This window comes from Patella vulgata, chromosome 4, assembly GCF_932274485.2.
Source record: "Patella vulgata chromosome 4, xgPatVulg1.2, whole genome shotgun sequence".
Lineage (NCBI taxonomy): Eukaryota > Metazoa > Mollusca > Gastropoda > Patellidae > Patella > Patella vulgata.
Genome location: NC_065882.2, coordinates 20,966,763 through 20,991,929, shown reverse-complemented (window position 1 = coordinate 20,991,929; position 25,167 = coordinate 20,966,763). Strand labels below are relative to the sequence as shown.

The window sequence follows — 25,167 nt, the reverse complement described above, 5'->3', positions numbered from 1 at the left end:
CTTCCCAGTAAATGTTTGTCTGTAGACGTATCCTCTCATTTTCCCAATGCCTTCTTACATCGAATATGAAAAAAATATGTTAAAAAACTGTAGCATCTATCTATTGTGTCACATGGTCTGTGGACAAGGGAGATAAATCTGGAACGGAAGGCCACTGAACAATGAATATCGATAATGTTTGTCGTCTCATGCCCCAATGCTTCACACCGGTACGGAAGGCTCTGGAACGCTGAATATCAGCAGTGATCATTCTCGGATGAGCCCAATGCTTCACACCAAATTTGAAAAAAAATATGTTAAAAATAACGGGGTGTAATTTAAAGTAACAAAAGCTGTGTGAACCCTTAGATGTTATGAAAAGAGTCAACATGCCTTCCCTCGTGAACCTGGAATTTCAGGAGGCTATTCGATGCAAGATGACTCCGTGGCCCAACGATACCAACATAGTCTTCAGTCCGTGGAAACTAGTTGAAAGGTCTATATTATTATTATTTTTACAGCATATTTATAGTGCGCCCTTTCATATAACGTGTTCAGGGGCACTTTACAAAGTGACAATGTAATCATATAAAAAAACCCACAAGATTATGGAGATGTTAACAGTTGTATATATAGTCAGTTTAAGGCCTGAATAAATAGATGTTTTTAAAAGAATTTAGATATGTACAACATCTTAAACTAAATGGTAGATTATTCCATAAAACAGGCGCTTGAAAACTAAAAGAGAGGTGACCATAAGAAACTTGCTGGACAGTTTTGGGGCTTTAAAAGCAGTTTATCTGATGTACGTAATGTTCGGCCAGGTGTATAATGTTCTAAAAGATCTGGAGAGGTAAACAAGAGCTAAATTATATAAAACGGGAGTTATGTGGTCACACTTCTTAGTTTAAGTAAAACGTCTAGCTGCAGTATTTTGTACTTTTTGTTATTTATCTATAGTATAAGCTTTAAAGGTTAGCCAACTAAAAGTGAATTAAAGTTATCTATTTGAGAAGTGACCAGAGAATTAACAAGTGACTTAATGGCCTCTGCAGAAAAAATTGCGTATTTTACCTATATTTCTGATATTAAAATATACTCTTCAAAAAAAGTAGGGGATATTGAAATGCAAATAAATATGCAGGTTGCGATATGATAAATAGTCATGGACATTTGACATACTTTGAGAGTATATATGATCACATATGAAGAACTTATCGTTCAAACAGAACCACTGAGCTGCACATGCGACACGCAATTTCGCCATACACGTGGGAGGGGTTCATTGTCAAAATTTGCACTTCAAGGAAGGGTTGATGAAACTGCCGCGTGCTGGTTTATCTATCCATATATGCTTTTCCTAAGATTTACTTTTAGCGTATCTTTGCTTTAGTATGTTACGTTTAATTTGATCGGGAGACGTTTTCGTCTTACTCATTATTAAGACAAAAATCAAAAACGTCCATTTCCACTTTTGACGGTGTTTTTCTTTGCAAGTGAAATGGGGCCGTCAGATAAGACGCCCATATGAACTGTTTATGTTCATGTGTAGGCAATTGGCCTGTTATTAACATACACTGGTTACCTCTAATAAAAACAGCAGTGCATTTCCGCAGTTTTGTATTGTTTCTGAATATCCCCTACTTTTTTGAAGAGTATAGTACAGTTTACAAATATTATTTACTTGAGCTCCCATAAGCATAAAAATATCAAAAATTGCGCCAATATTACGAGCAGAATACAAATTACAACAGGGATGTTATGTACAAATTCACCTTATTGATGCCTTGAGCCTAATAATTTATAACAAATATTCGGTTTTATCATCATTCATTTTTAGAAAGTTCTTTGACATCCATTTTCTAATTTCACTAATGCAGTTCTCAAGTTGCAATTTTGATAAATTGACAGAAGATTGGCAGTTAGGTGTAAACGACAGATATAATTGAGTATCATACAAATGGAAGCTGAGACCATATTATTTTCTGACAATATCTCCTAATATAAAAGGTAAATAAAATTTGACCGAGAACAGAACCTTGAGGAACCTCAGATGACAAAACAGATTCAGACGACGATTTACAATGAACTAAAATACACTGTTTTCCACCCACAAGATAGCTTTCTAAAAGATTTAATGCAGAGACATAAACCCGAATTTAAAATGAAGTCTACCTAAAAGAACAGAAGAATCCACCGTGTCGAAAGGGCCAGATAAATCTAATAAAATTAAAAATGTACATTTTCTATTATCGATGTCCAGTAAAATATCATTTGAAACCCGGGTTAAAGCTGTTTCGGGACTGTGAAATTGTTTATAAGCACTTTGAAATGGTTTATACAGACGGTTATCATTTAGATGAGACTTTATCTGAGAAGCAATATATTTCTCCAATATTTGAGAAATAAAACTTAAATTAGAGACAGGTCTGTAATTTTTAAAAACATTAGAATCCAGTGCAGACATTTTAATTAAACGTGTAATATAAGCTTGTTTGAAAACGTTGGGAATAGTAGAAGATGATATACAAGAATAAATAATATTGGTAAGAACGGGACTAACTTCGTCTAGACAGTCTTTAAGAACAAAAGTCAGAACAGGATCTAATGAAAAGGATCTTAATTAGTTTTGAAACAAAAGATTCACTAACCAAGTTAAAATTTTCTAATTTTCTAATATAAAAGGTAAATAAAATTAGACCGAGAACAGAACCTTGAGGAACCTCAGATGACAAAACAGATTCAGACGACGATTTACAATGAACTAAAATACACTGTTTTCCACCCACAAGATAGCTTTCTAAAAGATTTAATGCAGAGACATAAACCCGAATTTAAAATGAAGTCTACCTAAAAGAATAGAAGAATCCACCGTGTCGAAAGGGCCAGATAAATCTAATAAAATTAAAAATGTACATTTTCTATTATCGATGTCCAGTAAAATATCATTTGAAACCCGGGTTAAAGCTGTTTCGGGACTGTGAAATTGTTTATAAGCACTTTGAAATGGTTTATACAGACGGTTATCATTTAGATGAGACTTTATCTGAGAAGCAATATATTTCTCCAATATTTGAGAAATAAAACTTAAATTAGAGACAGGTCTGTAATTTTTAAAAACATTAGAATCCAGTGCAGACATTTTAATTAAACGTGTAATATAAGCTTGTTTGAAAACGTTGGGAATAGTAGAAGATGATATACAAGAATAAATAATATTGGTAAGAACGGGACTAACTTCGTCTAGACAGTCTTTAAGAACAAAAGTCAGAACAGGATCTAATGAAAAGGATCTTAATTAGTTTTGAAACAAAAGATTCACTAACCAAGTTAAAATTTTCTAATTAAACAGAATTTTTTAACTTACCAAATCATGAGCGTTAAAGTCAATAGTTTTATTTAAAACATCAAGATTAGTTCGTATTTTCTGTATTTTTATTTGAAAGTAATCTCAGAATAAATTCGCAAGTTTAGTATCTTTTTATCATTGTCCGCGAGATTAGTCAATTTCTCTTTTGACAGATTTTTTAAGTCTTTCCCAAAATTCAATTCCCCCTTCCTCTTCATCATTCCATGCGATGTAAGTAGTAGTTTTTAATAAGGCGACCAATGATTTACTCATATTAACTGTTGCTATATCCTCCAGTAATACGACTACTATTGACTCTATACTCATATCTATAACTAATTTCTGGGCTAAACTCATTTCAAACTGGCACCATTTACTTCTAGCAAAATCATTAGAGACAACGACAAGAACTTTACGACTATTCTCCATATGCTGCACAATATTATCAACAATCATTTTTCCGCCTTGAAAATCTCTTTCGTGGATACAAAGTTTAATGTTTTCATCTTTTTCCATGATAGGTAAAAGACTATCTAAAACCCAATCACTATCTTCTACACAGTACGCAACAAACACGTCATAAACAAAATGTTTCTCTGCAATATCCAATAACTGTCTAGGTCTGTATCTCCACATATAAATATGATATTTAATATGCCAGATATATTTGTAGATAACAGATATGATAAAAATAACAAAGATAAAGAAACACGTTACTGTTGTCACAGAAATAAACACTCCTGTATTGTTCAGACATATTGTTTCAGTTATGTTAAGACATCTGTATCCCTTAGGATATTTATAAAACCTGTATGATTCTCGATGAATCCACTGAATGAACCAAACTAATTCACAATTACACACGAAAGGATTACCACCCAGTCCAATTATTGTTAGATTATCTCTTAATGATTTAGGAAACATTTCTGGAGTAACAGTTTTCAGAATATTGGACCGCAGATCTAGATCAAACATGGCTTTTTTGTTATCGAAAAATCCATCTGGCCAACCAGAGATAGAGTTGTATTTTAAAGCCAGTGTTGTCAGTAATGGGAGATCATTCCTTATGACGTTTGGTAAAGAATCCAATAAGTTACTTTGCATTAGTAACTTCCGAAGAGATGTTAAAGCTGACAGTGCTTTGTTAAGGTTTTCAGTATTTGTGAGAACATTGTTTGACAAGGTTAATAACTGTAAACTGTCAGCACCGTCAAAGGCTTGTGGATCCAAATGTTTCGATTTCAGTTTATTGCCATACAAATCCAGTTCGGTGAGTTGGGTATTATTAAAGGCTCCTCTTCTGGGATTGAAATATGATCTAGGGTTACTTTGTCTGTCCAAACCCAAATAGCGCAAAGATGACAAAAAGTAAAATGTATCGGGCTCGATGGTCGTAATACTATTACGACTCAGACCAAGATGATTCAATTTCTTAAGACAATTAATGGGTTCAGAAACTACAAATTTAATACTGTTATTTTCTAGTTTTAAACATAATAAATATCGGAAATATGCCGTTCCATTGGGACAAAAGTTTGGGAAAAAGTTTAAAGTATTAGACCCAAAAGATAAAACTCTTAGGTTCTGTCCAAAATCCATGTTGACTGATAAATTGTCAGTCAATTTGTTGCCTTCAAGGTTTAATATCTTCAACCCCTTAAGTGGTTTAAAGACTGAATAATTAAATAAATTTATGTTGTTCCAAGACAAATCTATTTGTTCCAAGGAAAAGTGTTTAAAGGATGTATAAACACTGAACAAATCTTCGGGTATATTCGTTACACCTACGTCTTTAAGATCAAGGATGGAAAGTTTTATGCGGCTGATACTGTTAACTACATTGGGCAGGGAAATACTTTTCAACAAGTTCCCAGTCAAAGAAAATATTTTGAGGTGATGAAGATTATCCAGTGTAATGTTTCCATAATTTTGAATATGATTGTATGCTATAGATAATTTATGTAAATTTAGGGTACTGAGGTTTGAAAATGTATTTTCGTCCAGTTTATTTAAATTATTATATTTGAATACAACATATTTTATCCTCTTAGGAAATTCGGGGATGTATGTGAGATTCAGACCACTGCATAACGCTTTTATTCCAGGACACGGACATAATCCAGAGTCACATGCATCCTTGCCGAACACTGATGTAGCAATTATCATTGTAACAACGAATGATGCCAACATGATGGATTGGTAAATTCTTGATGCTGAGCTGAAATGAAATATCAAGAAATAGATTATATTATAAATAGTTTCCTTTACCAAACACTCTAAATAATTTATTTAATCAGTTAAAATAATGTCGCTTTCAGGATACTGATTTTCAAAAATATGTCTGGTACGCTTTCAGGATACTGATTTCTAAAAGTATGTTTGTTGCCTATAAAAGTCATTAAATTATCTTTATATAAGTTCTGCTTAGTGTATCAGAATTGACATACATAAATTATTGTTATTACTTAGTGTAATCTGTATGGTTTACTATCTTAAGCTAGTTGTTTAGTGCATATTGCTATGCGGGACTGAAAGTATTATCGATGGCCATGCGTAACTACAGAATGGTCAAAATTAATAACTGTTGAACATATTGATACTGCTACACGACATATTAGGAGGCTCTCTCAATCTCTTCAGTTTGCTTTAACACTTAAATTTATTCAATACTTAAAATGCACGGACGCGGAGTTATTTGTTGAGAATGAACTAAATCAAACTCATATTGAGACAGCCCAGAGATGGAATAATAAGTTTAGTGAATTTATAGTTACAATGAGAAACAGAAATGCTACATTTGCTCTCCATTATGATATGGTGGTACATTGTAATGCAGTTGTGGGTGTGAAACTAGCAGAGCGCCTTGGTGGTGAGAACGGCTACAGTCTGTTATTGGGAGCAGTAAAGTCATATTTGTGGTTTTCATTCTTAAATGGAGCCGACTCGCTTATTGATAGAGCATTATATAGCAGGAATCTTCTACGAGAATTTGAAAAAATATCTGTTCTCAACTCCCATCGATAATAGCCAGGTAAACTTTGCATGTGACATGGTGTGACACTATAAAACGATTGTGGCACCACAGGTAGGGTTACGTCGTGACTATCCTTCGTCAAGGAACTAAATAAAGAATTGTATCTGACACTTTCGATTAGGACTTTCTTTGACTTCACGCTGTGGGATCAATTATTTCAATCATCAATTAACTAACTCTAGAACACCGTTTATGTGTGGCACTACTGGGTACAGATGTGTGAAACTTTCTTCTAGGCCTTGCTTGGACTTCACGTTGTTGGATCAATTATTTCAATCATCAATTGACTCTGGATGATGTATTCACCCTAGCCTCTAAGCCGAGGAGTCTATAGGTATGGTGATCTCCCGAGCTCCAAAAGATTGTCTGAGGGTAAATCAAACTCTCTCTTTCCTATATAGAAAATGTAATGTACAGATGTGTGAAACTTTCTTCTAGGCCTTGCTTGGACTTCACGTTGTTGGATCAATTATTTCAATCATCAATTGACTCTGGATGATGTATTCACCCTAGCCTCTAAGCCGAGGAGTCTATAGGTATGGTGATCTCCCGAGCTCCAAAAGATTGTCTGAGGGTAAATCAAACCCTCTCTTTCCTATATAGAAAATGTAATGCGTCATCTATTAGGGCGGGACAATTACCATTTTTGGGTAAGTGTTTCATATAGGCACCGTTTAACGTCAACATTATTCTATTTAATTGGACTAATCCGTGCACGAGATGACTGGACGATAGTACCCTACTTTCCAGAAATGGATACTGACATAAATGTCTGTGAGTTAGTCTAAGAGAGTAGCAGAGTAATGCAAGCTACTTCGTTACCCTAGTTTTCGTCACACATCATGTAGGTAAAGAATTTCTATATTAAAAAGAACACGTTTCTTAATACTAAAAAATACCCTATATGTTGTTACTAAGTTTATATAACAAATACAACAAACTACAAAGGCTAAATACAGCTAAGCTACAACATTTATTAGACATGCTTTAGGAGTTATTAAAATATTCACGGTCTGAGTTTAACATCCTTAATAACTGAAACCGAACGGCTTAAACATCACATTTTGTCTCTATCCCAGCCCCTCAGTCTAGGCGGCTGTGGGTATGACGTTCCCCTAGGAACTCACGGATTATGTCTTCTCTACGGTCTCCAAATGATATCTGAAGGGAAATTTAACCTCGATCTTTCTTATATACAAAATATAGATGTGTCAGCTATTAGGGAGGGACAATTACCATTTTGGGTAAGTGTTTCGTATAGTCACCGTTGTACGTCAACACTATTCTAGTTAACTGTACTAATCTGTGCACCAGATGACTACACGATAGTACCCTACTCCCAGCAATGGATACTGACATAACTGTCGGTGAGTTAGTCTAAGATAGTAGTAGAATAATGCAAGCTACTTCATTACCCTAGATTTCGTCACAAATCATGTAGGTAACGAATTTCTATATTAAACAGAACACCTTTCTTAGAACTAAAATAACCCCTATAGTATTACAATGGACCATAAAGACGCTTTGAAAGGGGGTTCGCACTGGATCTTCGAAAGAATCAGTTGTACGACGAATATCACTTCAACGCTATCCATGCGCTTCAAAAGAGCGACAATGATTCTTATGGAGTATCTTGGAACTTCACTGAGGCAGACATGAAACACATTTTTCGCGTCACAGAGGTTATTCTAACACAGGATGCGCTCTCAACACACCTCGGTATTATTCCACGCAATGTATATGCCATTGGCAAAGATGTGCTGTCTCGGAAAATCCTAGAAGATCCAAGGAAATTGGAAAATACCTTATTCAACGATTCATATGCAAAGCCAATCTCTTTCACCTCTCAGCAACAGATGTTTCAGAAGCAACAACTTTGAAATCACGCTTTAATAAAATCTAAGTGTTACAATTAAACGGGTAGTAAAGTAAACAAATCGCAGACAAATCAGAACGACAATTGAAAGAAGACAAAAGAGCAAATGCTGTAAAGCAAACAGATCGGTTGAGCTCAGATATGAACATGTGTCAATCACTTGTTAAACTAGACTGTAGCAAAAAAAAGGTACAGAAATCCTTTTCCATGAAACTGGCATTGGCAAATCTATTAGAGTTTTGTAACCCACTGAATTAAACAACTGTATTACAACAGCGTCAAAACCATAAACTGATTGGCTAACAAAAAGGGTGGGAATTGCCACAATTTAATTTGCTGTCAAATTTAAGACGAAAGTTGATACCGGATACCAGAATCTATACTATGTCCAGATTGCAGTCCTGTGTCCAATTATTAAACAAATGTCTGCTTTGGAGAGAGTGATTGTGTGTGAAGACAAATATTCCTTTAATAAACCCACACAATTTCAAGACCGGTACAAGCCGGCAAAGGAAGATCAACCCTGGTGTATTAGTTGTGCATTCAAAAAGTGCAGATGATATCTTGTACCAACATACTTTTCAACGTGACGCAATCACAATGTTGACGCAATGTTGGTATATCTATGATCCGCAATTATTTAGCATCAAAATGAAATAAGGTTTAACGTCCTACTGTTCTGTTCCGACTGGGCTAATGAAGACGAGAGAGAGAGAGAAATGGGGTTTAACGTCCACTCGTCACAAACTAGGTCATTTCGGGACTAACTAATGAAGAAGGGCATACGCCATACGACGCAAATTTTGCTCGTGCAGCGGCACTATGGCCTACTCTTATATCGAATTCCAACTGCCAAGGGATCTTTTAGGTGCACGCCAATGTATACAGCGGACTTCGGTTTTTCGTCTCACCCGAATGACTAGACAGCTGTTCTTGTCAGGCCCCCTGTCCTGCACCACTGACAAGGGGAAACCACGTCGGAAAATCCCGATGGACTTTTTTCGGCCAATGCAGGGATCGAACACGCGACCTCCAGGCTAGCGAGCCAGCGTCGTACCCACTTAGCCACCTTGGCTCCCTATTTTAGCATCAAATATCCACTAGTTAAAACTACCACGTGAAATAACTTTAGATATTGACAGCGAAATGGCAACTAGTTGCGTTTGTAGAGGAGATTGCAATTGTACCCAGTATGCGATTCCTATTCGCTGCAAATTTACCCCTAACCAGACGCCGTGCCAGATAAGATCCCAAGTGAATTGGCGTATTGGGTGAAAAGATAAACTCGGGTCAGGTGACATAAAAACCGCCATAATTCACCTTTTCGCTGTAGCTAGACATTGGCCAAGGAAAGAAAATGGACATTTCAAAAACATTTCAAATACGACATATTTATATCACCCTGATTTTGGAAACTTTAAGTTGATAGGTATCAAAGTACCCATTGGCCTTCGTCTTGGTGGCAATGACGTTATTCCCAAAATAAAAGGGCAATCACAAGATAAAATCTAAAAAAATGTATGTTTACAATGACCAACTTTCTTTCATCTCTTATAGAGTGTACAACTCGAATCCAGATATCATTGAGGAATTTATTAAAAATCTTTACTGTCCGAAACAATTGTTTCATTAGCCGAGTCGGAGAAGAACAGTAGAACTTTAAACCCTATTTCATTTCTTTTCATTTAAAAAGAAAAATGGTTTAGCTCCTCCATAATTGTTCGAATTAATACAAATCCACACCCCAGTGAGAAATACGGTCCACATGTGACTTTCTTTTGTAAATAAAATTCAAAAATTAGATACTATTACCAAATGCTTCCAGTTTTGCATTATACCCCAAATCTTGATATAACTGGTGATATGACATATGTATTTCCGATTTGTTTCGGTATCCGTTCAATGAGTTATATGTGTAGTTTGTATGTTAAAGGCACGCCGTTTATATAAATCTCAAAATATTAAATCAGTACCACACTTTAATATTACAAAAAGATATAGGAAATAAAACGAAAACGATTGCAGTATTAGTATTCCTTTATTTGACTAAAACATATAAGCAATGGTAACAAATGTAAAATATGGACACAACTTTTTTCAATAAAGTAGGCCTACTTTAGATTGTGTGTGATCTTGAACTTTATATATAAACTGTTTGGATCATCTACAGAACAAATCATTAAATATACACAGAGAAAAGGGTATCACAAGACCCGAATGTTTCTGTGCCCACTAGAATTGTGACGTGTTCTTTTCTCCATATATACAAGAGATGGCTGTCAGCGCAGCATGTAACAGATCCCTTGCGTTATGAAAAGCATGTTTGGGAAATCAGCCATTGTTGAGTAAATGCTATAGTTATACTAATAAATCTGAAATTGACAAACAATTAAATATTTTGTGACAAAGTCCTCCACAACTTGTATTAAATCTTATACGTGTGAAATATTATTTAGATGCATCGAACCAATTTGAACCCCACATGTGCGAACCCATTGAACCCCACGATATAAGCTATACTAACCACTACATATATAATTACGGACTTTATTAATTTCCACATGTAGTAACATTGCTCGTTATAAAATGGAATTGGCAGTCAGCTATACGAAGATATATAACCCTGAGAGAGAGATAGTTAGAGGAGACGAGAGGAACAGAGGACAGCACCTTCTCAAACACTGAACTGAACCCAGGAAAGGTTCTTCTGAGATGGTAATGTGTTCTCCATGATTTTCATGTAACTTATGCTGCACGTGCTGTTCATCGGGACTAGCCCTATAAAATGCCCCCCCCCCCTACCTGTTTGGATCATTCACACTACAACGTCAACAGCATGCCACGACTCACGACAGCTCAGAGGAACCAGGCGCTTGGAAGACTCGCCGCTAGCCACACTGCCCAAGCCGTTGCCAATCACTTCCAGGTCGCCATGTTGTGCGACAGCACGTGCAGAATCCCTTCACACAGGCATCTGAAACAGCACGTCAGACAGTGGGAACACACGGAAGACCCATCAGTACCAATACAGTGCGCCGACGTCTCACTAGAGAGAACATCCATTGTCGTAGACCTTACCGTGGACTGATCCTCACCCCTCGCCATCGACGCGAACGTCTACAGTTTGCCCAACAACACCAGAACTGGCGACACAGGCAAAGGAGAACTGTTCTGTGCACAGATGAGAGTCGGTATTGCGTGTCTTCTGCAGATGGCAGGACCAGAATATGGCGTCGACGTGGCCAGCGTTATTCTGACCAATGTGTCATGGAACGAGACTCATGGGGAGGTACAAGCATAATGGTTTGGGGAGGAATCGGCCTGAACCAGAGAGTGGGTCCTGTGGTGTTCCAAAATCTTGGTCCAGGAAGAAGAGGCGACATCACTGCAGTGTGCCACATCGATCAAGCTCTCAGACCCCACGCCATACCACATTTCGCACGTCATCGAAACAACGTTTTCCAGCATGATAACGCCCGTGCCCACACTACCAGAGTTACCCGGGTCTTTCTACAGCAGAACGGTGTCAACGTTATGCACTAGCCAGCCCTTAGTCCAGACTTAAACCCGATTGAACATCTTTGAGATGAAATTCAGCCGATGGATTGCGCCAGGATTTTCTGAGAGTGTGGTTTCAGGTGCCAATGGCGTTCATCAATCGTCTGGTCCACTCCATGTACAGACGCTGTGCTGATGTTATTGACACTCGCGGTGGACACTCCAGATACTTATGTATAGACTGTATACAGACTCTAAACCTTCTCGTAATGTCTTGGAATTATGATGAATTAATCACTAATGTGTCAACATACTGTTCACAAAAAATTGCTTTGATCCATTTAGTAAGTCGTTTTCTGGAATGATTTGATTAAAGTGCCTCTCTGATTTTGAAATCGTACAGACGTTTTTTTTTTTTTTTTTTTTTTTTTTGCTGTTTGGCGTTCATCAATCGTCTGGTCCACTCCATGTACAGACGCTGTGCTGATGTTATTGACACTCGCGGTGGACACTCCAGATACTTATGTATAGACTGTATACAGATTCTAAACCTTCTCGTAATGTCTTGGAATTATGATGAATTAATCACTAATGTGTCAACATACTGTGCACAAAAAATTGCATTGATCCATTTAGTAAGTCGTTTTCTGGAATGATTTGATTAAAGTGCCTCTCTGATTTTGAAATCGTACAGACGTTTTTTTTTTGTTTTTGTTTTTTTTTTTGGTGTTTGGTATATGACATGGTGTTTATAAGTCAACAGCTTTCCGGCGAAATAACGATAGGCGAACAACTTTATAGGTAATACGATGGCTCAATGTTATAGCCGGATAGTATTTTGTTGACATTCATTGTGGGATGGGATTGTAGACGGCGCCCTGCATTTTGAAGCCGCCCCACCCCACCGTAGCCACAGCTTCTAGTTCAACTATACTGGATATACCCCTATCAATAACATAGGATAGAATATGTATATTATAGATACTATTATCTATAATAATTATTATTTACTTACCGCTCTACAAATGGTACAAGCAAGTGCGTGGTCTTTCAGAATTAATACGGGTGTCTGGGAACGAAGATCAACAACTAATACACTGACCAAATGTCCTGGTTTTAATAAGATTAAAGGGTGACTAACTCATTCAATCGTGTTTATGAATCATGTGATCGATGCATATATGACTTTCGTTTGTAAATACAGTTTTAAAAAAAATTGCATGCATTATCAAATGCTTCCTCAATTTGCATTATATCCCAAACAACTATATAAAAGGTAGTATGACATGTATGACATGTGTAACTAGTACACGCATATTGTAATAGCTATAATATAAAATTTTTGTGACATTGATTCGAGTACTGCCTGGGGACTAACGTTCGGTTTAACTCGTGGTGATGATATCGCAGAATTACTGCCCATGCTGATTTAAAGGTTGGGGAACAGACAACTTCAACCTGGCTGACACAGCTAAAAAGGACAGGTTGTCGCATTTCGTAGAATAAATAAAATAGGACACAATTTTTAGTCCGATTCAGACGAAACTTAGGGTATATATATTAACGATCAAAATATTTCTGTCCGCATTGGACCGGAACTTCTTGGGTTATGACCCTTGCCTTTTACGTAAAATGCGAATTATGTACAAAGTCTATGGACCCCCTAGAGCCAACAATTGGTCTGATTTTGACGAAACATAACATATGTTAAGAATCCAAAGATCTAGTTCAAGTTTGGTCTGTATCAGATCGCAACTTATAGGGTTATAGCCCTTGTCTTTTTACGCAAAGTTTGTGGACCCCCCCCCCCCCCCCCCAACCATTGATCGATGTAGACAAAGCTTAAAATAGGTGTAATTGCTATCTATGAGTATGAATTTATCGTAAGAAACGACATTTCGTTTTCTGTCGGATATCTTAAAACGGACCACCACCTTGGATGTTCCAGTTACCAATTGCCTTTGTAAAATAGTAGTCCTCGAGGAATATTTGTGCAAATTTTAATTCTGTATCCACATCTGAACGATTTCCTTACCTGCTGCACTAACGTAACCCCGTTAAGCGATCAGTTTAAGATGAAACTTCCAGTCAAAGAAAATGGAAGTAATTTCATGGCTTGGACCGAAAAGCCTGTATTTTTCCGAATCTTGGGGTTGCGACCGGGATATTGACCCTACTTCATGGTATTCGTACTAGTTGACAGATTGTAGAATTAATAAAACGGGTGCGACGTTTGAGGATTCTGCCAAAAACGTGGTTTAGACTGGGTCATTCAGCAGATAATGTATAACAGCTTTGCAATATATTAATTTGTATGTTGGTTTATTTCAATTTTGTATGAGTTAAGTAACAAGGAAATTATTACGAAAATCTTTGTGAATCTCATTCATAGAGCAGGAGCACAGGGGGTTAACCTAGCTGAAAAGTGTACCAATTTTCTCCTATATGGTATCAATGTATGTATATCTGGTATCATCAGAATGTAAGTCTGCCGGGTTTCTGATGGTGGGTGTGGTTTCCCACGGCCAAAATGCCATGCCCCCCAAATAGTCTAGATTAGCTCAAAAGTGTACCACATGAAAATCGCACATCAATGTACCGTACATCTTCAGGTATTACAAAAACACTCTGACAGACATTTCTAGTGGTGGGGTACCCCTGACAGAGCTATGTAATTGCCAGAAATTTGTAGTGATAGAGTATCCCTGACAAGAGTTATCTAATTTCCAGACCAAAGCTAGGCTAGATTAGCTCAAATCTGTACCACCTAAAACAGCTTTGGAGTTGTTCAGTACCACCACAGGCATCATGAATGACCACTGCCAGACATTTTGTGCGGTGGGTTGCCCCTAACAGACACGCCCAAAATAACACGCCCCCCCAAATAGGATAGATTAGTCGGCACTGTTCCTGTGGTCCAAAAAATTAAAATTTGTGCCAGGTTGCGTAGAATACTAATATGGAAGAGGCGATAAACTACGGTTTGCCCAAAAATAAATTTCTTGCAATCGCAGTTTATCGCCTCTTCCATACGTGCTAGGTATTAATATCCTACGCATCCTGGCTAAAAATCTAATTTTTTAGAACACGGGAACAGTGCCTGCGAAGCTAGCCTAGTTGGAGGCGTGGCATTTTGGGGCGTTTCTGTTAGGGGTAACCCACCGCATAAACTGTCTGGCAGTGGTCATTCATGATTCCTGTGGTGGTACTGAACAACTCCAAAGCTGTTTTAGGTGGTACAGATTTCAGCTAATCTAGCCTAGCTTTGGTCTAAATATTAGATAATACTTGTCAGGGATACTCCACCACTACAAATGTCTGGCAATTACATAGCTCTGTCAGGGGTACCCCACCGCTAGAAATGTCTGTCAGAGTGTTTTTGTAATACCTGAAGATGTACGGTACACTGCAGTAAGATTTTCGTGTGGTACACTTTTGAGCTAATCTAGCCTAGTTGGGGATCATGGCATTTAGGGCGTGGAATACCACACCCACCACCAGAAACCCGGCAGACTTACATTCTGATGATACCAGATAAACATACATTGATATCATATAGGAGAAAATTGGTACACTTTTCAGCTAGGTTAACCCCCTGGGCTCTAGGTCTATCAGTCAGTGCTGTATTTGAGTTACCCAGTGATATTGTTGGATTCCATATCGCTTTGTAAAATCTTTATATTTTTCCTCGTTAAAAGTTACCTAAAATTTCGATGATATTGGTAGGGTTGGAGTGTATGTCTACATATAAATGACAACGGCACGGTAAATTGAACTCATCATTCTTCTATAAATGTTTAACGTCCGATTCCACTTTACCGTGGGGGGTTGGATAGCCGAATGGTTAGCACGCGCGGGGCTGTATCATACGGTCTGTCATTGAGTCAACTGGCAGGGTTTCGATTCCCCGGTTGTACGTGACAAGAAGTAGAGTCGCCTGTCCAACCTAGTGGGTTTTCTCCGGGTCCTCCGGTTTCCTCCCACTGCTAAAGACCCCTACGCGCAAGCGAATGATTGAAATGAAATGAAACCATGTGTTAGTCCCGAAATGACCTAGTTTGTGTCGAATGGACGTTAAACCCATCTCTCTCTCTCTCTCTCTCTCTCTCTCTCTCTCCACTTTACCGTGGGAGTAAACCGGAGTACCCGGTATATACCCACAGGATTAACACCACTAAACTTAAGAAAGTTTACGGTCGTTTTTTGTTTTAAATACTGACTTTTGCCATTTCCCCTATATTTTTAGATTGATTAAGGCTTGGTTTGGTCCCTTCTATATGGGTAATTGAAGCTGAATTCTAGGGGCAGGTACCAAGTTTTGACCCCCTTGGGCACATACTGACTGAGTACGGCCACTTTCCAAGAGCGCAAGGGAATAGTTCCATGTGACCCAGTTATCATAATGAAACAAGGCGTATAAACTGTTCTGGCAATGGACATTGATAAACTGTGACAATATAGACGAAAACGTGTCTAAAAGCGCACATTAATGTACATGTAATATGAATGTATATAATGTGATTTATATTCAAATTTTTAAAAAAAGATATTGTAATTTCTGATCAATTAAGGTCGATGAAATACGAGTAATGGCATGTATTTGTATGTTAATGCCATCTGAAAATATAAAAATGAAATTATAGCAAACATGGTTGGGAATTGTTGCATATTTTTAGCTGAAATAAAAAACTTCTTAAATGGTTTTAAAACGCTTCATAATGAAATCCAGAAGCTGTGGCAGCGTTAAACCTATGTCTTTAACAGGCTTGATAGGGTTCTTCCCAGATATAAATGCGTTTTGGAAATCTGGTATACGAACCCACCGATTGACACATTACGAAATACTTCCCCTGTGCAATTCTTTCTATACTCTTTCTCGCCTATTGAATGGCCATATTTTTTTAAATTTTGGTATATAATAAATGCGTGGGTTTGAATAGATAACGGTAGTTTGGTGGTTTGTCGCAACACAAGAGTTATTTCCCTTCATATACGCGAAAGACTTGGACTTCGGTGCTTGAAGAATTTTCCATTGTTAATTTCCTACTTATCCTTCCCCAGTTGTCGGATAATTTCAAGGTACAGCGTGCCCAAATATTCGAACATATTGGATGTGTCAGACGAATTTGGTATTTTGGGTTTATTTGGCACGCGTTGTAATGTATGTTTTAAAATAAAGAGGGCTTTCGGGCAGTAGAAGATGGGCGAGGGAGCAGTCGGCCCCGATTGGCATTTTGTTTTTCTGCCGGGACAGTAGAAGGATATATAAGACGCCTGGCACAATACTATTGTTTTTTAACAGTTTTTAAATTACTGAGATGTGCTTTTATCGGGGTGGAGGGCAAAAGTGTAGTTTGGTGGGCTGACGTCTTTGTACTTTCCAAATTGCCCATGCCTTAGTTGGTACGAAAGCGATTACCCTTGGTCCTGAAACATTAAGCTGTTTATTGTTTATAGCTTGTAATGAGGGCGAAGAATTGGAAAACCTGACGGGCTTATATTTTTGTAAGAATGGTGGGTGGGGTTCTTGTTCGTGTTCATCGATACTTGTAGCTTCACAGCATTTAAGGAGACACCATCCTTCCTGGATTTGATATAATAAAAGGGACAGAGGGGAGTGAATCAACATTTTAGAATTTTCTCCCTCTAGAATATCAAAAAATCATCGCAGACGTGACAGATTTTAGTAAATATTATGTTATTTTAATCTCGCGATATAATATATATACACGTACATCAAAATTGCATTTAATATACAAGTACATCAGAATTATATTTAATATACAAATCCACCAAAATTACATTTAATATACAATTCAAGTCCACCACAATTCCATCTAATATACAATATAAGTCGACCAAAATTACATTTAATATGCATACCAGTTTACCAAAATTACAGCCCAGTCCACTAAAATTGCATTTAATATACTATACCAGTCCACCAAAATTACATTTAACATACTATATAAGTCCACCAAAATTACATTTAATATAATATAACATACTATATAAGTCCACCAAAATTACTTTTAATATAATATACCAGTCTACCTAAATTAAAATTAATACACTTAATCTGTCAACCAAACTTACAATTAATATACAAGTCCAAGCAAATAACATTTAATATACTATACCAACGAGGCCTTATTTGATCATTATTCAGCTTCTGATGTAATTAAATTGGTCATTTCACATCGTTATTAATTACAAATCAAACTTGAAGCGCTATCACTTACCGAAAACCAACTTGAACAGCCCGGAAATAAGGTCTCGTTGGCAATAAAAACGACGGGAAGTGTTAGAACTAGTGAGTATTGTGAGGTGATAGCAGAAGAAATGTCTTGAAGACGTGTAAACAAAGATGGCGCCTGAAATACCTTTTATATACTATAATATATAGTCAAGCAGTAGTAAGAAATTTTATTTTAATCCCTTCAAGTGCCTGTGACTATACCAGTAGAGCAAACTTAAAATAAATATACTATACCAGTTCACCTAAATTACATTCAATATACATGTACAATACCAGCCCATCTAAATTACATTTAATATATAAGTCCACCAAAATTACATTGGAACCAAATGAAACAAGCGGTTGCTATACAAGATACACCCACATTTTGCAAGAGATTCAGGGGCGGATCCAGGAATTTTTGCAGGAAGGGGGTTTGCAAAGTTCCTGACACAATATATCTCCCCCCCCCCTCCCGCATTGCCTCTATCGTCATTTTGGCGTATGTACATACACATTGAGCTTTTTAAACAGAGAAATTCAACATCTCGTTTGACGTCAATTTTTATTATGAATTAATATAATGACATTGTGATTCAATTTCATGGATGCAAAGCATCAATTGTGATATCACATATTGTCTATATCATTATCTCGTGCTTTAAGTGCCCATCCTGTCCCACATCTGACGATAAAGGATAAAGCACACGGTCGAGAAACTTTTCTCATAAAAAGTTTTGATTTACCAAAAAAAATTATGTAGCTGAGCGCGGGGGGGGGGGGGGGGTCTGTTTCATGTTGTAGTCTAGTAACGTGGTCAATTAAAACAACAATAGCTACGTGAACCCTATAGATGTTATGGAAAGAGTAAACATGCTCTGCCCCGTGTACGACGCCCAGTCTTGCATGTATCTAACTGGAACTATGTTATTCACATGGAATGTCAGGAGACTATTCGGTGTAAGGTGACCCAATGGCAACAACAGAGTCTTCAGTCTTAGAAAACTAGATGAAAGGTCGACATAGCAAAGATTTAATCTCATTCGATTTCTCTTTTAACAGATGTTTTAAGTCTTTCCCAAAATTCAAGGCCCCCTTCCTCTTGATCATTCCAAGTGATATAAGTAGTAGTTTTTAACAGAGCGTCTAATGACTTACTCATATTAACTGTTGCTATATCCTCTAGTAATACGACTACTATTGACTCTATACTCATATCTATAACTAGTTTCTGGGCTAAACTCATTTCAAACTGACACCATTTACTCCTAGCAAAATCATTGGACAAAACAACAAGAACTTTACGACTGCTTTCCATATGCTGCACAATATTATCGATAATCAGTTTTCCACCAAGAAAATCTCTTTCATGAATACACAACTTGATATTTTCTCCATCTTCTATGGTTGATACTAGATCGTCCAATACCCAATCACTATCTTGTATACAGTAAGCAACAAAAATGTCATAAACAAAATGTTTCTCTGCAATATCCAATAACTGTCTAGGTCTGTATCTCCACATATAAATATGATATTTAATATGCCAGATATATTTGTAGATAACGGACATGATGAAAATAACAAAGATAAAGAAACACGTTACTGTTGTCACTGAGATAAACACTCCGGTGTTATTCAGGCAAATTCTTTCTGTGATGTTGAGGCACCTGTAGTCGTCTGGATATCCAACAAATTTATGAGATTCCCGATGAATCCACTGAATGAACCAAACTAATTCACAATTGCACACGAAAGGATTACCATTCAGTCGAATTGTTGTGAGTCTACCTCTTAAGGATTTGGGAAACATTTCTGGGGTAACAGTTTTCAGAATGTTGTACTGCAGATTTATGTCAAACATGTCTTTTTTGTTATGGAAAAACCTAGCTGGCCAACTTGAGATGAAGTTGTATTTTAAATCCAATGTTGTCAGTGATGGGAGACCGTCTCTTAAAACATTTGGTAAAGAATACAAATAGTTGTTTTGTATCAGTAACACATGGAGAGATTTTAAACTTGACAGTGCTTTGTTAAGGTTTTCAGTATTTGTGAGAACATTGTTTGACAAGGTTAATAACTTTAAACTGTTAGCACCGTCGAAGGCTTGTGGATCCAAATGATTAGATTTCAGTTTATTGCCATACAAATTCAGCTTGGTGAGTTTGGTATTGTTAAAGGCTCTTCCTCTGGGGTTAAAATATGACTTAGTGTCACTTTGTCTATCCAAAGTCAAATAGAGCAAAGATGATAAAAAGTAAAATGTATCTGGCTCGATGGTTGTAATACTATTAGAACTCAGACCAAGATGATTCAGTTTCTTAAGGCAATTCATGTGTTCAGGGAATATAAATCGAATACTGTTATTTTCTAGTTTTAAAAAGGCCAGATTGCGGAAATATGCCGTTCCATTAGGGCAAAAGTTTGGGAAGAAATTCAAGTAATTCGAATTTAAATATAATTTTTTTAAATCCAGTCCATGATCCATGATGATGGATGACATGTCGGCAAGTTTGTTGCCAGTAAGGTATAATATTTTCAACCGCTTCAGTGGTTTAAATATTGAAACGTTAAATAAATTTATGTTGTTCCAAGACAAATCTAATTGTTCCAAGGAAGGGCGTTTAAAGGATTCATAAACACTGAACAAATCTTCGGGTATATTCGTTACACCTATGTATTTCAGAACAAGGGTGGAAAGTTTTATGCGACTGATACTCTTAACTACATTGGGCAGGGAAATACTTTTCAATAAGTTCCCAGTCAAAGAAAATATTTTGAGTTGATGAAGATTATCCAGTGTAATGTTTCCATAATTTTGAATATGATTGTATGCTATAGATAATTTATATAAATTTAGAGTACTGAGGTTTGAAAATGTATTTTCGTCAAGTTTTCTTAAATTATTGTAACTGAAGACAACATTTCTTATCTTCTCAGGAAATTTAGGGATGTATGTGAGATTCAGACCCCTGCATAACGCTCGTTTTCCAGCACACGTACATAATCCAGAGTCGCAAGCATCCTTGCCGAACACTGATGTAGCAATTATCATTGTAACAACGAATGATGCCAACATGATGGATTGGTAAATTCTTGACACTGCTGAAATGAAATATCAAGAAATATGTTATATTTAATTTATTTTACCAGACACTCTAAATAATTTATTTAAACATGCATTATGCAAGAGATCAATCTGCCTATTGCAGGTCTTTCTTTAGGCCTGAAATGTTACATAAACTATTAATTAGACATTTATAAACAAATAAGACCATAATCAACTCTCGATGGCGTCGGATACTCGAGATTTTAACTAGATTAGAACGGTTCGTCATTTAACAATTTAAGTTAAATATCGGAAAGCGAGTCTAGGTCTCGAATATATCAATGCCCTGGTTATCACTATGCACACACCTTGTCAAAACTAAAAACTACAAACAGTGATAACTTGGCTCAGAATGAAGTAATTTAAATGAAATGTTCAATATTTTCATTTTACATTATCTCTTTTTGAGCTATTATAGCATGAATGGTCAGCTCTTTATCTAAATCTTACATAATGTATCTTTAATCAGTTAAATTAATGACGCTTTCGCAATACTGATCTCCAAAAATACGTCGTATGTCTGTGGGCTATAAAGGTTATTAAATTTTTTTTTTAGAAGTTCTGCTTAGTGTATCAGGATCAACATACATAGAATATTGTAATTGCTAGAGGTAGTATGGTTTGCAAATACTATTTTGAGCCAGATGGACTGAAAGTAAACTGGGCCAGTCACATCCCCTGGCTATGGCTAGTAATCCATATTCTGCCATAATTGCATCCTCATCCCGCCCATCCCCATCACCGTCAGTTCCCATATAAGTACCTTATTGTGTTGCAAATGATCAATCAAGTTAACATGTGCCTCGCCAATATTGGAGGTCAGCCTTTAAAGGGGTGATTGGGCTCCAAATTCATTTTCGGTGGAAGCGGACGTTAAATAAAGCTATTTCACACACACTCCAAATTCATCAGACCATTATTTCTCCACAATGGAGAGATATTATTAGAATTGGATTGAGAGTTATTGCCTATTTAAAAGCCCATACTAACATTCATTCAATCAGTTGGATTAACAGCTAGTCCCATTATAGATTAATCTTAAGGTGAGAAGTGGCAAACCAAACAATGGCATTCACGTATCTCATCCTTTTTATTGTTACTTAATTAAAATATCCCATCATTTTATGTTTACTTTATATAAAAATATATCGTTTTATACTATAAATTATAGCCATTCTGTATAATTTCCCTTTTCCGACGTGGTTTCCCCTTGTTAGTGGTGCAGAACGGAATGCCTGACAAGGACAGCTGTCTAGTCCTTCGGATGAGACGAAAAACCGAGGACCCATGTATACATTGGAATGCACGTAAAAGATCCCTTGGCAGTTGGAATTCGATATAAGAGTAGGCGATAGTGCCGCTGCCTGGGCAAAATTTCCCTCATAGCACACTGTATGGCGTATGCCCGTCTTCATTAGCCCAGCATAGGAGCAGAACAGTAGGACGTTAAACCCCATTCCATTTCATTTCATTTCTATAATTTCCCAGTTGCATAGACAAACTATTTGGATTGCTTATGAATTTTAACTAATTACCTGCGTTTTAAACAACAGTTTTTGTCATGCACTGTCCCTCGTTTTAAAATTTACTTTTGCCATCATGTAATATTTGAAAGAAATAACAATTCATAGAGAGAAATCTGTCTTAGTGAATCAAAAATTATTTTGAGTGAGATTTCATAGATGCTTTATGGCAGGAAAATAGAGTTGTCTTTTTAATAACTACAGGTTTTTATTGAAATAGACATGGTAATGAATTACATTGCTAAAAATAAGGCAGTAATTGGCAATGTAATGGCCCCAACCCTGCATATTGCGGTGATTTGGAAGCCCGTGGTCTCGCAGGATTGCGCTCCACAGTGGGACACCGTAGTGTCATATTCTCTTTCGTTTTGATTTAATGTAAAAACCGTTTTGTTTTCCTGTCACTTATTTGTAAAATACAGGATTTTCTGATACAGTTATTGCTCATGTGGCCTACCACAACATTTCAACGTATGGCGAATTTATCCTGTTAGTTTGTCCTGAAATAGAGTAACGGGCATCTGATTACCCATTTATGTGATTTACCGAATCTTTCATAATGCATTATAAATAGAGGATATTTGTCGTTTTAGAGTGAATAACAATATTTTATTTCATCGAGAAGCAGAAAAACTTATATTTTCACAAATGCGTAGCATGAGTGAACATATAAACGTTTTCTTGCTTAGAGATGAAATAAAGCTGTATAATCACGCGTTTGTTCATCACTGTGTTAACACACCATTGTAGGCCTAGGTGAAGGAGTGGTTGCGACTTGTTCAGTGATATACATTATTTACACAAAACGTATAAAAATAACCATGTGACCTACATAAAATATCCTTATTGTGCTTGTATCAGACAATATAATCTATATAGTAATAAATATAATTGAGTTCAGTCGAGAAGAACTAACTGTTTGTAAACATGATTTTAAGGAGGCAATGAGCCCATGTCAGTTGGAATAATTTAAAGTCATTTTTTATTCATACTATTTGTTGAATATGATTTTTTTAATAGAAATTCTGACAATTTAAGCTTTGACAATATTCTCTAATAATGCTTAATAATTATCTTTCAAAAACTTCGTTTTCTGTAAACAAACGGCATTTTGGTTGCCAACTAATTTAAAAACAGATGGATTTTATGTTAGTGTTTATATAATCATACTGCACCAAATATATATAGACTGGGCGTGGTTGACTATCATGAATCAATAATAGTATTGCTACTTTAAGCATATTCTCCACCATCGAAATTGTATTGTTAGAATATAGTTTTAGTATTATTGGTTTAAAACAAGGGAAAAATGGAAATACATTGCCCCCATTCCCACGGCTACTACGCTTATGTATTGTCTACAGAGTAACATTAGTGAAATTAAATATATATTAGTTTTATGTCTTACCTTCTGAGTCTTTATTCTACGCGATTTTTGTGAACTTGAAACTTCTGTCGTTTACTTATCAACTTATTTATATCAAACTGGAAAAACCGTTTTTGTTTTAACTTTTTGTGTGCAAACTTTGTCGACATTCGGTACAACACAGGAAAAATATATTTATGAACCCAGCCACGATAATCTTAAATAGATGGGAAAGGGAACACTATGGTCACCGAGGAGAAATGAGATTCCTTGGGTAAAAAGATCCCTGACTATAGCAGGGGGGATCATACACTTTATTAACCTATTTATGTTTATATAAATAGGAGGTAAATCGCTAAAGGACTAAGTTGGTATAGAGAGAGAGAGAGAGAGAGAGAGGGTAACGTCCACTCGACACAAACTATGTCATTTCGGGACTAGCACATGGTTCAATTCTAATTCAATAATTCGCTTGCGCGTAGTGGTCTTTAGCAGTGGGGGGTAACCGGAGGACCCGGAGAAAACACACGAGGTTGGACAAGCGACCTTACTCCTTGTCACGTACAATCGGGGGAATCGAAACCACGCCAATTGACTCAATGGCAGGTCTTATGATACAGCGCGCACGTGCTAACCGTTCGGTCATCCTACCCCCCTTACATATATATCAACACAATTGAAATATAATGTTAACATAATAGATCATTACTAAGGCTGATCGGTAACAAAGTTTTGAAGAATCGTGAAATGACGCAAATATTGTTATTGACAATATCGGCGCAGAAATGTAGAACGTTAAACCCCATTTCATTTTTGACTGATTAAAATTGAGAGCTGTAACAACTCAATAAACACACGACTCATCCGGCCTACAATCATCTCAATGAAATACCATATCCACTAAGAAACAAGCGGTTGTCATGCAAGATATGTCCACATTTTGGAAGAGATGAATAGAAAACAAGCTAAAAAAAGGCGACTTTCCGTACAATCTGGGTCATAATTCAGGAAGTTACGTATATTTACGTATATCGAAACGAACCGATATCTCTGGGATATAAACATATATCGGGCACAAATTCTGACATTTAAATTAGAGGGTCCACAACCTTGGAATTGCATACTTTTACACTATTAGCGTACAAACAGCGGCCATTTTGTCGGGCAGTTTCGTTCCGATTTTCGCGACATTCAA

At 36.6% G+C, this 25,167-nt stretch overlaps 2 protein-coding genes across 2 annotated transcripts; both read right to left on the bottom strand.

The window, feature by feature from the left end:
* Window positions 1–3,478: 3,478 nt before the first annotated feature.
* On the bottom strand, window positions 3,479–11,053 carry LOC126817846 (toll-like receptor 2 type-2). The gene is made up of 2 exons (XM_050545008.2): window positions 11,041–11,053; window positions 3,479–4,068 (listed from the first exon to the last, which is right to left on the bottom strand). Exons 1-2 carry the CDS (start codon window positions 11,051–11,053, stop codon window positions 3,479–3,481), a joined length of 603 nt encoding a protein of 200 aa, XP_050400965.2.
* A 6,390-nt stretch (window positions 11,054–17,443) lies between these two features.
* Window positions 17,444–25,167, bottom strand: LOC126818240 (toll-like receptor 13). Its single transcript, XM_050545547.2, has 2 exons — window positions 24,015–25,167; window positions 17,444–21,079 (listed from the first exon to the last, which is right to left on the bottom strand). The coding sequence occupies exon 2, from the start codon at window positions 21,051–21,053 to the stop codon at window positions 19,014–19,016; it is 2,040 nt and encodes a 679-aa protein (XP_050401504.1). The 5' UTR covers window positions 21,054–21,079; window positions 24,015–25,167; the 3' UTR covers window positions 17,444–19,013.